We start from the raw sequence: 19,468 nt of genomic DNA on the forward strand, positions 1-19,468 counted from the left end.
ATCGCTACAAGAAGCAAATCACAGGAAGTGTGAATATAATTTTCTCTTTACCAGTTTTAGAGATGATTAGAGATGAAGTAACAGTTACTTCACTTGAACCACCAAAATAGTAACATGTACTAGGATTTCTGATTCTGTTTGGAACCTGAAGTTTTAGATGGAGATTAGGCCATTTTCAGAAAATAACTGCTTGGGATTTTATTCAGTATTCGTCAGCCTATATATAATCACTAATATATCTTAAAGACAAATATAATATACACAAAAGAAAGTTACTCACCCATAGCTGGCATTCCTTGAGTACCTTGTTACACAGATCCATGCTCATGGAACGTGTCTATATATTGCACCAACACCTGCATCAGTGGGGAATGAGTGGGCTTTGTCTTGAGCTATGAAATATTCCAGGCAAAGCTTTATAAAGAGATGTGCACCCTCTATGTACCTTCATTTGCTTCTACTTCATTGGAATCCAACAGACTCAAAAGAAGTGGGGATGGAAAATGGGGATGTGGATCTGTACTCAATCTACTGAGGTATAGTTGAACAACTTGCCTTTTTCTTCCTTTCTTTTTCTTTTTTTGCACGGTTAGTACATATACCCACACTTGGAAGACTGACAAGTGGTAAACCCAAGAGAACTGATTTGAGGAGAAGACTAAATGACAACAGGACTCCCGTCTCAAACTGGATTTTGAGAATAATGAGGTGAATACAGCTGTGTAAAAGGTACAGGCTGAGCTCCAGATAGAAGTGCCAATGAGTCTTTATCAGGGACAAGAATATCCATGATTCTACCTTTCAAAACAGGTTTTAACCCATTTTGACAAAGGAAATTGCTTCTTGTTTAACCCACAAATAGTCTGGGGGATTTAAGGATGTATTTTGTACTGTTAAGATAGTGAACAAGGGTCATCTTAGGATCTAAAGTATGCAGCATACCCTTCCTTGGCAGTGAACATTGCTTGGTGAAAAAGTCAGGCAAATTTGGTGACCTCATTCAGATGAAAATCAGTGGCCACTTTAGGGATAAATGTGGGGCAAAGATGCTGCTCCACAACCTCCTTTCAAAACACAAGAGTGAACGGGTCAGCCACTGAAACCTGGAGCTCACCATTTCTGCTGGACGATATAAGGGGCACAAGAAGCGTAGGGGTCAATCATAAGACCCATTCTGGAATGTAAATGGGTCAGAAAGCTGATGGCCCTGCCCAGCTAGGGATGCCCCTTGTGAAGAACAAGTCAGGGACGGTGTAGGCACATTAGCTTCTACACTACCCCCTGGAGACTCCCAATGGCAAAGGGGGGATACACCAGAGAAGGAGTGTGTACTCTGGCAACACATGGCTGGAAGTTGAGGACTGCCCTTGCATTCGGTCAGTCCTGGATTTCTGATTGCTAAAATAAGATTACTTTTTACAACAGTCCAATGAAAGAAAGAGCTGAGAGGAGCTATGGTATCTAAAAGGCGGTGTTTCTCCTGGAAGTTCATTGTTAAAGGAACAGTTTACCTAGAATCCCTTCCTTCTTCTAACAACCTACCTCAGTAGCTGATGGCTCTTTGCTGTCAATCCCTGCTGGAACCACTATCCCTACATCTAACAGAGGAGGAGTGGTTCTCTAGGGAGTGATGGTGCTGCTTTTTCTCATGATCTCGCAATACCAAAGAAGAAACTTTCAGTACCAAATCTGAAGTCACTCTTCAAAACATTCCAGTCCCTCGCAGAGTTGAACTTTGATTTGCCTCAAGGATGGGGCTTGAAAGAAAGGCCCAGAGATGGCTCAGACTCTGCTCTGGAAGCTATATCTTTTTCCATCAGCATCAACCAGAGTAGAGACCCAGGTAGTTATGTGCCCAAGTAATAAACTGCAAGCACCCCTCACTAAAGCACTGAGGATCAAGGTCTGTTATTATAAGTCTATACAGGCCACGACAGTGAGTCTCCCAGCCTGGGTCGACAGATTTGGGCTTGCGCTCCCACGCTAAAAGTAGTTGTGTAGCCATTGCAGCTTGGGCTGTAGGTTGGGCTCTGAAGCCTAGGGATGGGGGTGGGCATCAGAGCCCAAGCTCCAGCCTGAGCTGCATTTTCAAAGCATTGTCTACACAACTATTGTTAGTATGGCACCATGAGGCCAAGTCTGTCAATCCGGGCTGGGAGGCTTGCTGGCACGGGGCTGTGTAGACATACCATTACAGATTTCCTGCCTCTACAGCAAGGTTAGGTCTTAAAGCTCATCTTTCTTCCTGGCTCTGCCACCATGGCAGAATGACTGTCACACTCAGGATAGGAGAGATTACTATAAAACTGAAACAACTTAATCCCTAAATACTTGTAAACAGAAAAACTAACTCTACCTATTACTATGCTTAGTTGACTGTTTACAATAAAAACTAATTCTTGACCAAGGAGAAATAACAAAGGAAAATGACCAAAGGACTGAAAGTCAAGGATTTCTAATTTGCTGCCTTGGAGACTGGAAGGAACAGAAGGCATGGCTCCTTCTAAAGCCCCACCTCAAACTTTTCATAGCTCAAGGTGAAGTCTGCACGGCCCCCAAAGAACAAAGCTTTCCAGAGGGTTCTGGGAATAGTATGGAACATGCAGGTACATCACAAGAGTGTGTATCGCTGACAATATTAGAAGGGAAAGCTCTTTTAAAAAACTTAGCTTGGAACTGACAGCATGGTTTTATCAAAGGGTACGTCTATACCACCTACTGGATTGGTGGGTAGTGATCGATCTATCGGGGATCGATTTATCGCGTCTAGTGTAGACGCGATAAATCGATCCCTGATCGCTCTGCCCTCGACTCCTGTATTCCACCGTGGCAAGAGGCGGAAGCAGAGTCGACGGGGGGGCAGCGGCAGTCGCCCCTGCGCCATGAGGATGCGAGATAAGTCAACCTAAGGTACATCAACTTCAGCTACGCTATTCTCGTAGCTGAAGTTGCGTATCTTAGGTCGACCCCCCCCCCCCAAGTGTAGACCAGGCCAAAGTTATAGTTGATGAACTCTTACTGTAGCATAATAATGTGCAGACTGTGTAATATACTGATTAGAGTGTATGCTTACCCTTGCCTACCACTGCTAAATGGCACTTTCCCCAAGACCTTTTCTGTCTGGTTTTAAAACATGGTAGCTCCCTATTTACCATAGGAAGTCTATACCAAAGGTATTTTGTACTGCTTTTCCAAAGCCTCTATATGAAAATCTCCTTTTTATTCAGAGTTCTGAATCAATAAAGAAATAAGTGATTCAGAACTGAGGGCACTTAAGGGCCTAGCCCTGCAACTGCTTGCTTGAAAAGCACTTATTGTTGCGTGTAGTTTCCTACACATCACAAGCACTATTTACCATAGTAAGCACTATACCTGGCAGTAAGCATCTGCAGAATTAGAGTCCAGGGGTGTGAACAGGAATGCACACCAAAATGCTGTGCTGTAACTGCCCCCATGTGAATGCTTTGAGTACAAACTAAATGACTCCTACTTTGCGTTAATGTAGTCCTCTTCAAACAGGACTACTTGAATGTACAATAAGAGTATAGCAGTAGGAATATACTACCAACCACCTGACCAGGGTGGTGAAGGTGACTGTAAAATGCTCAGGGAGATTAGAGAACCTACAAAGGCAGAAAATCCCTTCCAGATGGCAATGAAGGACCTGTATACTTATCATAGTGCAACATTACAGGGCAAATTAGATGAGAGAGGAGGGGCACTTTTACCTGGAAGCCCATTTTTGACATTGTTATTAATTATTAAATCATGTTTATTATGGTAATGACTGAGGGCCAACCAAGAATTCGGATACAACAAATTCTGCTTTAGACACAACAAATCCTGCATCTTGGCAGAGGGTTAGACTAAATGACTCTTGTGGTCCCTTGTAACCCGATGATTCTGATTTTATAATGGGGCCCCATTGTGCTAAGCGCTGTCCATCCCTGAAAGAGCTTGCAATCTACTGGTTTCTTATGAATGTAGTCAACATTCATTCAACTACCCCAACCTGCCTTTAAAGGTGACCTGCAACGGATTTTTTAAAAAAGGACTTATATGCCCCCGTTTGCCTCATCATGACATATAAAGAAGGCGTGAAATGTTTTTTTGTTTTTTATTTTAAAAAGAGGTTCTCCTCCTGCCCTCCGCTTGTTTGTATACCTTAGAAAGTGACAGGAATGTCAACTCTGCTCTTCCTGCATTTTCCTGGAGGATTTGCAGGAGGATCTCACAGGGAGTATATTGTTCTGACATCTTAACTGAAGGGGTGAAGGTGCTGAATCTTTAAGATATTCTTCTCTAAAATCTTAAAGATGGTGTTTTAAAAAAACGCTTAACAGTATGACTGAAAATTCCTTCCTCACTCAATGGCTCAACTTTCACCCTTCTTGTCTCTTGTGATGTACTATTACACTAGCTTTCCTGGCACCAAAAGCCTCATCTAGACTAGGAAACTTGTTTTTTAAATATTGGCTAATATGATTTTATGCATCACTACGCCATAGTCTACATGAGGTGGTAGGTGATGTTTAAAGTCATTTTAACTAACATGCTTAAAAAAATGTTCTTTTTTCCTAGTCTAGACAAGACTAGTGTCTTTCAAGCTAGAAGGTATCTGATTTTCAAGTTTAACATTAAATAAAAACCTGTTTCCTCCAGGGAAAAACTACTTTCAGACCTTCTCTATTAATAATAAAGAATCAAGCTCGCACAGGTCACAATGAAGGAATGTTTCCTGTGGTATCCAGATTAGTTATAAATGTTGAAGGCTGTGTGGCCCAGTGGATAGGGCATTGGAACGGGAGTCAGGAGACCTAGGTTCTATTCTCAGCTGTCACTGAGCTGCTGGGTATCCTTGGGCAAGCATTTCACCACTCTGTGCATGTTTCCCCTCCCACCCTTTGCCTAGGTACAACAGGGCCCAGAGCTCCATTGAGAATGCTGAGGTTTGTTTTCTCTCCTTTGTAGGTCACCTTTAAGGCTCTTGTGATAAATGCCTCTTTGAAAACACTGCTTCAGAAAGCATTAATCCCTTCTTCACTGCTCTTTAACTAACCCGGAACCAACTCATGTCACAGCAATCTACAGTAAAATAGACAGAAGGAATCCTTTTTTGTTAGTAGCCATCCAGCAAGTACCACCTTCACCACTCCAGAGAAGAGTTCTTAAGCTCATATGCATCTGCCCAATCACTGAAAACAGATGTACTGACATCTCAAGAGGAAAGAGTAATTCCAAAGGAGTTACAATGTATTTCTTAGAGATGGGGGTCCCCTAATTACTCCAGTTTCAAGCTGTAGTGATACTAGACTATCTGGACAATATTAAATACACCCTAGATGGTCTTAAACCATAATGATTTTCAATTCTGACTTTATTCTCCTGATTCTCCCTGTTTTCTGATAATTGCATGTCTTCCTCACTTGATAATACAAATGATTTTTAAATCCAGTTTCTAGTTTGATATTTTAATTGTTTTCTCTTCAACAACATGAAGTCCCATGTTGTTGAAGAGAACATTGCTACAAATCTTTTTCTTTTTTAACATGCCTAAAAATAGTCATAATATGAACTCTTTTTAAAAACAAAACAAAACAGTATGATATAGGCTGAGGGCAGGTCAAATAAACTTAATTGCAAGTGTAAGAGGAATGGCTTTGTAGAAATCCAAAGGAGGAGAAAAGAACTAGTGTGAATCTTAGTGATCAACTTAAAAACTCTGAAAAAGAACTAATTGTGCGTATAGACATCCTAAGCTCTATGGAGACAATAAGCATGATTTCACTTACTTGATTTCAGGAGTAACAATTTCTGCTGCTAGACTGTCTGAAGACTCCTGGCTTCCCAGTGGCATCAATCCTGTTTCAGACATAAACAAAGAAAAGGATTAACAGAAAGTACAATAATTTTTTATTTCAGAAGGCTATGGATAAATATTGTTCAACAGGATTAAATTTTAAGAGAATATTAAAAACAGTATGCTCCTTGTGAATATGTGAGAAATAATACAGAGTCATGCTATAATAGGAAGGAAAGATGAACATAACTCCATTTTTGAACAGGTTTTCTGTTCCCATTTTCCTCCATTTTAGACAAAGGGGTTTTTTTTTTTTTTTTTTTTTAAATAAGTTATGGTTTATTCCTTGGTTTATGTAAAAATATACATATTTGCATGATGTGATATATGGAATATAAATCATTGCATATGTACCATATGCACAACATAAGTTTAGGAAAACTATGTTACGACATTAATGCTAATTTTTTGGAGATAAGTGAGTTGGTTTCTTACTGCCATTACTTAGAAATCAAACTCTTAAAACTTTTTTAAAATATTACATTTCAGGAGAGACCAAGCATGGAAAATTTCAGCCAAAGGTTCGAAGTTCTGAACATCTAAAAATGTGATTATAGCAGAAGTTGTTTTGCAATCTCAAGCTAGTGGATGTTACATTGGTCAACAAACAACGGTAAACCTGTCTACCCTGCACCTATGAAGCCTCTGTGGACGTTCTTTAGAAAAAGGTAACTTCGGTTTCTCTTTCTCCATTACCTGAAGTGGTGAGCTGCCCTTCTTGTGCTTGTACACATCGAAGCTCTTCGATAGTTTCTTTTAGGGAATCTCTTTCCGTTCTTAACCTCTGAGTGATTGGAAGGACAATAAATATTAATCTCAGCTCTACAAATCCATCTTTAACTCTAGGCAAGTTGCCACTATGCACATCATTGTCAGCACTTTATCAAAGAGGATTAATGTGCACTGCTAGAAATGCCTTTCATAGCAAGGAATCCCAATTCATTCCTCGGGCAGAATTTTTTTTTTTTTTTTTTTTTAAAAAGGAGCCACTACTCACCAATAACAGTGGTTCTTTGAGAGTCCTGTGTCTGAATATCTACACTTGTGGGGTCAAGACACCTGCACCATGAACTTTCAGAAATTTAAGGAGAGCAGTATCCCCATCAGGGCCACTCACACTGTCCTTCCTCTCCTCTTGTGCAGGGTTCCTAGCTATCCAATGGAAGTGGGCCAACAGACTTTCAGTTCCTTCCCCTAATATGGGAATTCTTAACCCCACTCAGAAGTAGTCAGGAAGGCAGGTGGGTAATGGGATATGCAGAAGCAAAACACTTGAGGAACTATGGTTACTGGTAAGTAACTTCTCTTTCTTCTTCAAGGGCCTCTGCATACGTCCAGTGGTGGAAGATTAGTGAGCAGCATAACCCCTAAGAAAATCAATGGTCTTGACCTTTAGTTGAGCATTCGGTTGAGACTGGGACATGGATGAAAACTAGCTGCTTGTGGCTCAATCCAGGCAAGATTGAGGTAATGTTGGTTGGAAAATAAAATCATAAAACATGGCAAGGATAATATCTGTCCCTCTGAGTGTTTCTCATCTGTTAGTCTCCTGAATGTTGCAAATATTAACATTTAGATTCCCAGCTTCTTGATCAGGGAGCAGCAACTCCCAGGATGACATTTTATTTAACAGTGGCTTAGAACTGATCAGTCACCAAACATGTTTTTAAAAATTATTAAGCTCTGTCTCTTCCAGGTGATAGGTGGTATTTAAAAACATTAGACTTAATTGTGTCAGCGAACATATTTTAAAAACACTAATCAATTTTTTGTCAAGACACTGCACAAGATCCTCCAGCCTAATGCTTTTTCTCATTGGCCAGTGTTTACCTAACAGCTCAGGTTTGTATGAGTTTAAAAATACTCATGTCCTTCTCAGGAACTGGATATAGATTGTCTGCACCTCCATGTGGGAAGAAATTAAAGTTGGGGTTATTGAGGCCCTCTCAAATGCCAGGCCCAAATGGTCAATTAGATCACAGGAAGGTTCAGTACAAAGGATGGGAGCTATTCGGTGTCTCTGGCATCAACAGGTCTCTCTACAACCAGAAATGGCATTGATGGTACTGGCTATCCCAGACTCCAGGACCATGGGAACTGTGGACTCTTTGACACTGACAGCCCTGGATAGCTGCCCACTCCATACCAGAGTTACATGACAACTAGATCTGCAGGTGGAGTAGAGGATGGTCTACGGTAAAAATCCAAGTGCAGTCTGCCTCAGAAGAACTAGGATGTGAGTTAAGTGACCAAGAACTCCAGTACAGTCTTCAACCTCCATCCAGGTACAAAGCTAACGTTGGTGAGCAACTCTTCACAGCTGATCTTCATGAATGCTCTCCACCATGCCTGATCGACCCAAGTGCATCTGGGGGTCTCGGGCGCTTTGGCAAGCAGTTCTCTGCTGCACCTTTGGTGGTCAGAAGCTATGGAAGGGCAGTTAAGGCGTCTTCTCTTTTTCTGCCCTCTGAGCCCTGGATGACAGGAGGGGTGAGTGGACCCAATTGAGACTGCCCTCTAGAAGATTCCAAAAGTTAGCAGCACATGCACTTTGATCCCACAAATGGGACTATGTAGAGGCTACATTGAAGATTTTTTACTTTAAAAGAAAACTTCTGAGTTAACTCCAGAGGAATATTCTGAATGTTTCAAACCCAGTTTAAAATTAAATACACTTTACAATTACATTTGAGATTTCTGAGTCTTCCCCTGCTGGATGCTCAAAGCAAAAACTTGTTACACTGTTCACATGAGGAATCTATGTAGGAGGTTAGATAAACACAGCATGGGGAGGGACAGGAGAAAAGGATATTGAGAAGAAAAGACAAAAATGTGTCTGCTTGGCTCTTCATTTTTAAAATCTTCTGCACACATTTTCGTAGTTACCTTGAAACCAGATGATTGGTTTATCAAACTCCATAGTTATTACATGTAAATAATATTTTATCCAGACAACAGACAATTGGAAGTGAACTAAGAAATATAACAGGTAATTTTGATTGGCAGGTCCAGGGTAATAAGGATACAAATTTGTTTCCACCACCACAAAAAAAAGCAACATCTAAACACTTACATCTTTTTCTTTTTGGAGGCTGTCTACTTTTTCTTTCAGCAGTTTGTATTCAAATTCTAATTTATCTGCTTTCTTTGATTCTTCAGATAATCTGTTTTGTAGTTCAACTACCTGTGAGACAAAGAAGGAATTGTTTGTCAGTGTTAAACATAATACGCATGAAATAAAGTTACTAATTACACTGCAATGTGAGATCAGTGTTATAACAAATGGAATATTCATCTCTAGCACATGCAAAATGGTTTGTTCACCTATTTATTGTTTCAATCATTAATATCATTGAAGGGATCAGAATAGTACCACTTCAATGCAAGTAAAATCTGAGACCACAAAGCTGTGAAGAAGATACAAACTGTTCTCAGATTGCCGAACTATCCAGCTAATTATACTTGAAATTTAAATTTGAGTAAAATCTCTAGATAACCAATGAATCACCATAACTATACAATTGAATGGATCAGAGAGATGAGGAAATTGATAATCGCCCTTCTCCTTCCTCAAAAGTGTGGGGAAATAAATCAGTTAAAAAAAAAAATCAGATGCATTCTCCTATTTTTCCTCTCTCTGTTTTCCAAGCCCCACTTTGAGAAGTCAAGCCCAATCTTATGTGAACAGGGAACTTTTTGCTCATTTGTAAATTTGTTTTCTTGTGGTTTTTGAATCCACTAATCTGGAGCTTCACCTCCAAGGAATGATGGCCAAATCCCCAAATCCAAAGGAACAGAGGCACTTTTGATTATTTAACAAGAGGAAGTAATGAGCTATCAAGGTCCAGTCAAAGTTCCCATGGATACTATCATGTAGAAGATCAATGAACATCTATTTACAACTAGAAGAGGAGAAAACTGAATAAAGCTTTCAGAGTGGGCACGCAAGTCATGAAAAACAAATCAGCAAAAAGTTGACCATTCAAAGCTTTGTACCTCTATTAACAAAGGTTCAGTTCTAGGAATGGAATTAGTAGCATGTAACAGAAAGAGCTTGGATAGAACTGCACTGAAGAAAGATCAGCATGCAAATTCTATAGCTGAATGGAAACTCTGATGAAGATACATCCACTTGAAGCTTCTTGTGAAGCAATTTATAAGGAACCAATGTCTGCTTTGTTTTAGAGTTAGAGAAAGAGATATGTGTGTAAATAAAAATATGTTTTAAATAGGTTTGTTGATTAATCGCAGTTAGCTCACGCGATTACCTCAAATAAAGTAATTGCGATTACTTGCAGTTTTAATCGTATTGTTGAACAATAGAATACCAATTGAAATTTATTAAATATTTTGAATGTTTTTCTACATTTTCAAATTTATTGATTTCAATTACAACACAGAATACGAAGTGTACAGTGCTCACTTTATATTATTTTGATTATAAATATTTGCACTGTAAAAATAATAAAATTGTATTTTTCAATTCACCTCATACGAGTACTGTAGTGTAATCTCTTTATCGTGAAAGTGCAACTTACAAATGTAGATTTGTGTGTGTTACATAACTGCACTCAAAAACAAAACAATGCAAAATTTTAGAGCCTACAAGTCCACCCAATCCTACTTCTTACTAAGACAAGCAAGTTTGTTTACATTTGTGGGAAATAATGCTGCCCACTTTTTATTTACAATGTCACCTGAAAGTGAGAACAGGCGTTTGCATGGCACTGTTGTAGCCAGCATCACAAAGTATTTACGTGTCAGGTATGATAACCATTCATATGCCCCTTCATGCTTCGACCACCGTTCCAGAAGACATGCTTCCATACTGATCATGCTTGTTAAAAAAATAATGCGTCATTTAAATTTGTGACTGAACTCCTGGGAGGAGAATTGTATGTCTCCTGCTCTGTTTTACCTGCATTCTGCCATATATTTCATGTTATAGGAGTCTCGGATGATGACCCAGCACATGTTGGTTTTAAGAACACTTTCATTGCAGATCTGACAAAACACAAAGAAGGTACCAATGCGAGATTTCTAAAGATAGCTAGAGCACTTGATCCAAGGTTTAAGAATCTGAAGTGCCTTCCAAAATCTGAGAGGAACGAGGTGTGGAGCAGGCTTTCAGAGGTCTTAAAAGAGCAACACTCTGATGTGGAAACTACAGAACCCGAACTACCAAAAAAGAAAAATCAACCTCCTGCCGGTGGCATCTGACTCAGATGATGAAAATGAACATGTGTCGATCCGCACTGCTTTGGACCGTTATCGAGCAGAACCCATCATCAGCATGGACACTTGTCCTTTGGAATGGTGATCGAAGCATAAAGGGACATATGAATCTTTAGCGCATCTGGCATGTAAATATCTTGTGCCATGCAAACTGACATTTGTCAGGTGACATTGTAAACAAGAAGCGGGCAGCATTATCTCCTACAAATGTAAACAAACTTGTCTGTCCGAGCAATTGGCTGAACAAGAAGTAGGACTGAGTGAACTTGTAGGCGCTGAAGTTTTACATTGTTTTATTTTTTTAATGCAGTTTTATTTTGTACATAAGCTTGTACTTAATTTTACATTTGTAAGTTCAACTTTCATGATAAAGTGATTGTACTACAGTACTTGTATTAGGTGAATTGAAATACTATTTTTGTTTTTTACAGTGCAAATATCTGTAATCAAAAATAAATATAAAGTGAGCAATGTACACTTTGTATACTCTGTTGTAACTGAAATCAATATATTTGAAAATGTAGAAAACATCCAAAAATATTTAAATAAATGGTATTCTATTAACAACAGCACAATTAATGGCGATTAATTTTTTTAATCACTCGACAGCCCTAGTTTTAAAATTCTAGTGTGAACAGTAGCAATGCCTAAAGTTAAGGTTGCCTAACGCTTCCTATGTAATCTTTTGTTTCCAATTGTTTGTATCTTTGGCATAAAGAATGAAGTACCCCTTGTGGTCAGTTGGCTTGTTTGTGTGTGTTCTTTCCGTGTGCTGTCCAGCTTGGCACAGACAGCTGGTTCAGCCAATCTCAACAGTACTACCCAGTGTGGTTAAGTGTTGAAGGCTGGAATGTTGTGCCTCAGTAATGCTGTCGAGGCTGCTCAGTGCTTCTGTCCTTGGAGCTCCAAATGTTATCACTACTAGCAGCAGATAAGGCAACCTGCTCATTCAACAGACATTGATGTTACTCAAAGAAAAATCACAGGCACGTTTCGGTGGCAAAGGTCTTTGGCCAGGTTTATTGTCAATGAAGCACGGTACTGGCTCCCTGGATCAATATCTACAGTTACATTAAAACATGTTTGCTCATTACAATGGACTCAGTTCAGTCAGTGGTCGGACTTGCCACTGCCCCCTAGGCTGGAAAAAGAGTTAAAGCGAAGTATCCTAACATTTATAGATGAGACAAACAACAGTCTATAAGGAACCTAAGTACCACCATGCTTATTTCCTGACCTTATTTCCTAACACGGTTGCTACTCTGATTCCTGACCTCTGTTTGTTACCTCTCCTTGTTCCTAATATCTTGGATGAAACATCCCTATTCATTATTTTGTCAAACCATCTTGTCTTGTACTAGATTGGGATGTATCTGTACAAGCTAGAATATATTTACGTAAATATCTAGTGCCCAGTACACTAGCAGCAACTTTGCCAAGTTCATCTACTGGACAGTGAACTCATAAGCATCTGCTTTAATATATGGCCTGACTATGGTTCACAGCCTCTGGTTCAGGCCTCAGCCCAGACCCAGTGCTCCAGGCTCTCTCTCTCGTTACTACACCCCTTTCCGTTGCCCAAGGCTCATCCCAGGTTAATGGGGGAACAGGTATGATCAGGTGCAGACACCAGTGCCAATGTGCATGAGGTCCTGGCAAATCAATATACAGTAGAAGCACAAGCTGCCTCGGGGAGGTATGCACCTTCCTTCCATCCATCTTGAAATAAAGTACTTCACTTCACCTCTGGTAAACTGGAGAATGTACATGCTCTTCATTTCAGAGGGTGCTGGTAACAAGAGGGGTACTTACCCCTTCCATGGCATATAGGATGAGAAATATATATCCTCTCAACTCGAGGTAAACCTGCCAGGGCTGGCCCTTAGGGGAAGTGAAAAACATCCCCAAGAGTCCAAACCAGGCAGACGCAGAGCAAACACTGCACTGGGGCTGAGAACAACCTCTCACAAGCTAATGGGAGACTACCTATCACAGACTGAATTTGCCAAAGTGTAAACCAGCTCAACGGGATGATCAGAGACTAATAGCTGGAAAAGGGTCACCAAGCAGGGGAAGAATCTCAACAAATCTCCTCTTACCTTCTCTCTTCTTCCTTGAAGGAGAAGGAACAAAGACGGAAAATGCAGACAGTGCAGAGAGCTGACCTGCTTGCTCCATGGAGCAACAGGACACTGAAGACTGAGGGGAAAAGAGGTGGAGCCTGTGCAAGAGCACGAACTGGTGCAACTGCTACTGGAATACTGTGTCCAGCTCTGGTGGTGTTGAACAACTGGAGGTTTCAGAAAGCCATGAGAAGGATTAAAGGATTGGGAAACATGCCTTATAGTGAGAGATTGAGCTCCTTTAATCTATTTACCTTATCAAGGATAAGGTTAAAGAGTGACTTGACCACAGTCTATAAATACCTACATGGGGGATAGAAATGTAATATGGGCTATTCAATCTAGTGGACAAAAGTATAACAAGATTTAATAGCTGGAAGCTGAAAGACAAATTCAGACTAGAAATAACGTGCACATTTTAAAGTGAGAATAATTAACCATTGGACCAACTTACCGAGGGTTATGATGGATTCTCCAACACTGGAAATTTTTTAACCAAGACTAGATATTTATTCTAATAAATTTGCTCTAGTTTAACCTCAGCTATTGGACTTGAAGCAGGAATTAATTCAAGTAAGTTCTATGCTTTGCATTACGCAGGCGGTCAGACTAGAAGATCACAGTGGTCCCTTCTGACCTTAAAAATCGGTAATTTTATACATTTTGTCTATCCACGAGAGACAGATCTTGTTGACTTTTTTCCTACTTGGTAGGTGGAGTTACACCAGCTCTATATGAGCTATACGAGCTAGGGGGAGAGGGATATTTACAATAAAGTAGATCCTTTACATAGAACATGAATGAGCTCTTTAATGAACTCATGAATGAGTTCTGGAGGTATTACCCAAATTAATAACAATAATAATTATTATTATTAACAGAAAAGGCTAAGAAATCAACAAATCAATTGCAATCACTATTTCTGTTCTCACCTGTCTCTTGTATGTTTCCAGCTGGCTACGCGCTGCATTGGCTTTCCTTAGTTCTTCCTCCAAGCTTACAGTGTTTTGCATATACATAGTGTTCTTCTCCTCTAAGAGTTTCACTTGCCGCCGCAGATCACCAAGATCTTCCAGCTTCTTTTTGTATGACTCTACCTGGCTTTCTAACTTAGCCACTTTATCAGAGGAATGCCTGGATGAGAACCGAGAAGGAGAAGCTGCATCAAATCTGTTCAGATTGTAAACTTTGGGGCATGGACCATCTTTTTGATCTTTGTTTGTACAGTGCCTGGTCCATGGCTAGGACTCCTAATACAATACTGTAGCACTACAGTAATACAAATAATATAGAATAATAGTCAGAATGCTAACATAATAAGTGCTCTGAAGTCTCCTCAGTATTAAACTCAATACAGAAATGGTTCCCAAAAATCAGGAGGAGCGTAAGAAAGCAAACAACTTATCCTCACTGCTATGTTTCTTGGCTTTCTCTTTGCCAGCCTGGCTGCTTCTCCCCTCACCAACCTATCCAAAATGCTGTAGTTTCCAACGATATCACTCTTCCTGCTTGAATTCATTTATTGTATCCTTGTCTGTTTCCACATCAAGTTCTATTTTCATGCCATCCTCTCTCTCAGGCAATCTCCATCTCAGACTCCTAATCCATCCTCAAAACTCACTTCTTTCAGGCAGCTTTTCAATACTATCCCTACACCTGCTCTTGTTTTCATGCCTACCAACAGATTAATTTGTTTTTAAAACAAACAAATAAATTTGAACTACTTGAGCATCTTTACTGTCAGTGAAGGAAAACAGAGTGGAACACAAAGAGCTGTTATACCCATTTACCGGGCAGCTTGTGCCCTCTCCGCACAATAGCAGTTCAGTAGATTAGATTAAGAATTTTAGGAACATGGATGCAGGAGGGGGCTCAGTTTATAATACTCACATTTGAATAAACAGCTCTCACTGCTGAATACCACAATTTAGAAACATGACCAAAGAGATTTTTACCAAAATTTTCAAAGAAATTCACCATTTGGTTAAGAACAACCAAAAGACATTTCAGCCCAAAGGATAATTTTTAACAAAAAGTTGTAAATGCCTTAAAACAGGGGCTTATAATGAAGAAGGGCCACTGCAACCATAACACGGATAGTGTTGCAATACCACTCATACAGTGCTTAATGATGTGAGATCAGGTTGCTTGACTGGTAGAAAATTCGCAACCTCATAATTTTGATGGTAACTGGATGCACTTTGGTGCTTGTTGATAAACTACTTTAATGTATGCAAAATTCTGAAACTATATGAATGCTAATGGAGATGAATTGATAGAACAAACTTTGTTTTAGGAATAAAAAGAAACATACACCCTAGTGGTTAGAGTAATATAGTTTACCTAAGTACATCCATCTCATCCTTCAAAGACTGAGCTTCTTCTGCTAAAGTGGTTAGCTCTTCATTCTGCTGTCGCAATTCTGCAATTTCTTTTTCCAGCTCTTCACAACGTATTCGATAATCATCTTTGGCTGCCTCTAGCCTACAGAATTGAAATAAAACAGTAGGAAAGAAAGGGTATGTTCTAACCACAGGCCAATGTTACTTTCTTCCTTCATAGCAACTTTTTGGGACACTAGAAAAAAAAAAAAAGCCAATGAACATCATCATGTTGCCAGTTTCTCTTACATTTTCAAGGAGGTGGAGGGAGCTCCAGCTTTATGGGTATACATGCTTCCAAGTCAATGTCATCAACAACTCTGCTTGCAGTGCAACAAGGAGATGTATACTTCCCATCATCGTTGTATTTGAAAGAAAGAGAAATCCTAAGGCTTTCACTGTGCTACTGAAAATCTTTGCTAAAACACTCCTCTCAGAATGCCTGGGGCACAAAAATATAATCTTTTCTGGTGCACAAAAAGGATTACCTTTACTCTTTTTTTTAACCCCAGCGTAAGCAGGATTATGTACAATGGTCAACATTTTCCAAATGCAGGTACCTTAAACAACATACTCTATCCATATTTGGGCAGCTAGATAATTGGCCGTTTTTTAATGGAAGCTGTGGATGTTCAGCACCTCCGAGAGATCCCATTTTGGCCAACATAAAAAACGTGCTGAACAAATAACAGAGCTTCTGCCCTAAGAAATTATACCATAAATGCGTAAGAGAATATAATAGGATACAACAGAAGTGGGGTGTGCTCTTTAATAGATGGAACACAATGTAAAATATGGTAGTTCAGGTTTTTGAAGGAGAGAGGTTGCATGGTGTAGGATAAATATAAAATTAAAGAATTAGAGTTAGCTTAAGTTTGGTTAAGAAAAATGTGCTGTAAAGAAAGGCCCAGACTAGGAAGTAGAAGGAAGGTCTTGAAAATAAATTATAAGGTCAGAAGGAATAAAGCAGAGAGGATGTCTGGTTCAAAGAATAACTAATGAGATAAAAGGAAGTTTCTAAAAAGAAGACCTCTGGCCAATAGGGGTGACTGCATATGGTTTTAAATAAAACAAAGAGAGTCTGTCTTAAAATGAGACAACAAGGCCCTTCCCCAACCCACACACCAGCGGTAAAGCCCGTGTGAACCCAAGTGCAATGGGCAAACTGTTGGACAGCAGTTAGGGGAGGAAAGGGCTTGGGAAGAAAGGAGGTTGTAAATCTTATCTGGATTAAGACTGGAAGTAAGGGTGAACTGTCTCAAATTGGTTACCTGAAGTCAGTAACTGGCAGTGATATCACTTGATTGTTAAAGGGTATAAAAAGTAAACTCTTAGGGCTGGTCTACACCCAGCCGCTAGTTCGGCGGCTGGGGATCGAAGTTCTGGGTTCGACTTATCGCGTCTGGTCTGGACGCGATAAGTCGAACCAGGAAGTGCTCGCCGTCGACTGCGGTACTCCAGCTCGGCGAGAGGAGTACCGCGGAGTCGACGGGGAGCCTGCCTGCCGCGTGTGGACCGCGTCTGAACCGCGATAAGTTCGAACTAAGGTATGTCGACTTCAGCTACATTATTCACGTAACTGAAGTTGCGTACCTTACTTCGACTTGGGGGGTTAGTGTAGACCAGGCCTTACAGGATTCATTGCTTATACCTGCCTGAACACGTTGGAGCTGACCAATATGGCCTAAGCACCCCTGGCTTTAGCCTGTTTGTAAGTATCTTGATCAAATGCTTATAAATGTTTTGTTACTGTTTGGATGTAATAAATTGTTTATTATTTAGGCTTTTTAGGCATGTTTAGAGCAATTGTATAAATACCATTTGGACTTTGGCTTTAATAAAGGAATTTATGGTTAAATTAGTATTTGGTGGTTTACTGTATTAATATTAATTCAAATATTATTAATAATTCCAACACATGGCCAATAGTAACGGGAGCGGTACGAAGCCCAGAGGGCAATGTGAAAGAAGGCATGAAACTGTGAAGGGATGCCGGGAATAATCAAGAGTAATTTTGGTGAAGCATCCTGTTTGGGGGGAGGAGGAGACAACATAGGCAAGGCAAAGCTCTGCGGAGCCTTGGAAGTGAGAAACAAGAGCATGAATTTGATACAAAAAGAGAATGAAAGCCAGCAAAGGGAGCTAAGAAGGGGATGGGTCAGGAAAGATAGAGCAGCAGTTAATTTAATGAGACCAATGAGAAAGGGGTTACGAGATCTGAGACAAGACATGGTCAGTGGGAGAGGCAAGAGAAAGAAGACAATCAAAAATGACACAAAGTTTCTAGGACTGACAGACCAAGAAGGCTGATGATGTCATGGACAGAGAGGAGAGGAGAGGTGAGGTTTTGGGTGGGAAGAGAACAGGTTTAGACATGATGACCTGAATTCACTTTAAATCTGATCTACTGGAGTTTGCAGTAGTATATGCAGTAGTATATGTCACACAGGCTTGAGAATTAAACTTGGAAGATATAATGTAGAGAGTGCAGAAAAGAGGACACTGAGGGCACAGTCCTGGAGGATAGATGGAGAGGTGGCAAAGGAACAGGCCCCAGGGAAAAAACTCTTTAAGGACAGGTCAATATGCTAAAAGGAGAATTAGCAGGGGCAGACCTGAGCAGAAGTGTGCGGAGGAGAATGAATTGATCAACAGAGTGAAAGAAAGTGCAGAAATTGAAAGAGAAAAGAAGAAGCTGATCAACATAACTAGGAAGTGGTCATTAGTGAATGTGGTACGTACAATTTCAGCAGAATGAAGGCAGTGATGTCAAGACTTAAGAGAGTCAAAGCATTAATTAGCAGGAATATGTGTACACTACTCATACATAGTGTGGCCGTATGGAGGGAAAAGGACACTAGTTGGAGTAACAGATAAAATACAGTGAATTTTTTTAGGATAGTGGAAAATGAGAGCATGTTTGAACACAGAGGGGAAGGAGCCAAGACAGAGGGACAGCAGCTAAGACAGACGAAGCAGTGGGAAAAGACTGGATCAAAGCCACTGGTTCTGAGGTAAGAAAAGGGTAGAAAAAAGACTTCAGAATCAGAGATGGGGCAAAGGAGGAGAGGGTGGGAGTGGCCCGAGAGAATACGAGAGGGGGTTGTGGATTTTGCCCTTATTGAAAGTGGCATGATCTTGAGCAGAAACAGAGGAAGGGGACAGGGTAGGAGGCTTATGTAGTTAAATTTGGTGAAAAGTTGTCAGGTGTTAGATGCACAGAACTAGAAGAGGGAAGAGAAAGAATTATTTGGAAAAGAACAAAGCAGAGTTGAGGCAGGATTCTCTAGGTTTTAGTCAGGAGGAGAGGATGGAAGAGGATAAAGTAGGGGCCAGATCACACGAGAAACATTCACATAAAAAAGAATCTGACACATCAGAAAAGGGCAGACAAATAAACAGTGACAAGTTTTTAAAGTGCTTGTACACAAATGCTAGAAGTCTAAATAATAAGATGGGTGAACTAGAGTGCCTCGTGTTAAAGGAGGATATTGATATAATAGGCATCACAGAAACCTGGTGGAGTGAGGACAAATCAATGGGACACAATCATTCCGGGGTACAAAATATATTGGAAGGACAGAACAGGTCGTGCGGGAGGCACTATATGTGAAAGAAAATGTAGAATCAAATGAAGAAAATCTTAAATGAATCCACATGTTCCACAGAATCTCTATGGATAGTAATTCCATGCTCTAAGAAGAATACAACAGTAGGGATCTATTATTGACCACCTGATCAGGACAGTGATAGTGACGATGAAATGCTAAGGGAGATTAGAGAGGCTATCAAAATAAAGAACTCAATAATAGTGGGGGATTTCAATTATTCCGATACTGACTGGGTACATGTCACCTCAGGATGAAATG

General features: G+C 40.1%; 1 protein-coding gene across 1 annotated transcript in view; it reads right to left on the bottom strand.

Moving 5' to 3' along the window:
* The window catches only part of LOC112114283 (protein Hook homolog 3), a 138,755-nt gene that overhangs the window by 65,065 nt on the left and 54,222 nt on the right, over window positions 1-19,468 (bottom strand). Inside the window, exons 10-14 of the mRNA XM_026663338.1 lie at window positions 15,562-15,702; window positions 14,151-14,352; window positions 8,934-9,044; window positions 6,557-6,644; window positions 5,793-5,862 (exon numbers count right to left, since the gene is read on the bottom strand). Of these exons, the coding sequence (XP_026519123.1) occupies window positions 5,793-5,862; window positions 6,557-6,644; window positions 8,934-9,044; window positions 14,151-14,352; window positions 15,562-15,702 (612 nt within the window). The remainder of the gene's footprint in view (window positions 1-5,792; window positions 5,863-6,556; window positions 6,645-8,933; window positions 9,045-14,150; window positions 14,353-15,561; window positions 15,703-19,468) is intronic.

This window comes from Terrapene carolina, unplaced genomic scaffold (assembly GCF_002925995.2).
Source record: "Terrapene carolina triunguis isolate 2854851 unplaced genomic scaffold, T_m_triunguis-2.0 Scaffold33356, whole genome shotgun sequence".
Classification (NCBI taxonomy): Eukaryota; Metazoa; Chordata; order Testudines; family Emydidae; genus Terrapene; species Terrapene triunguis.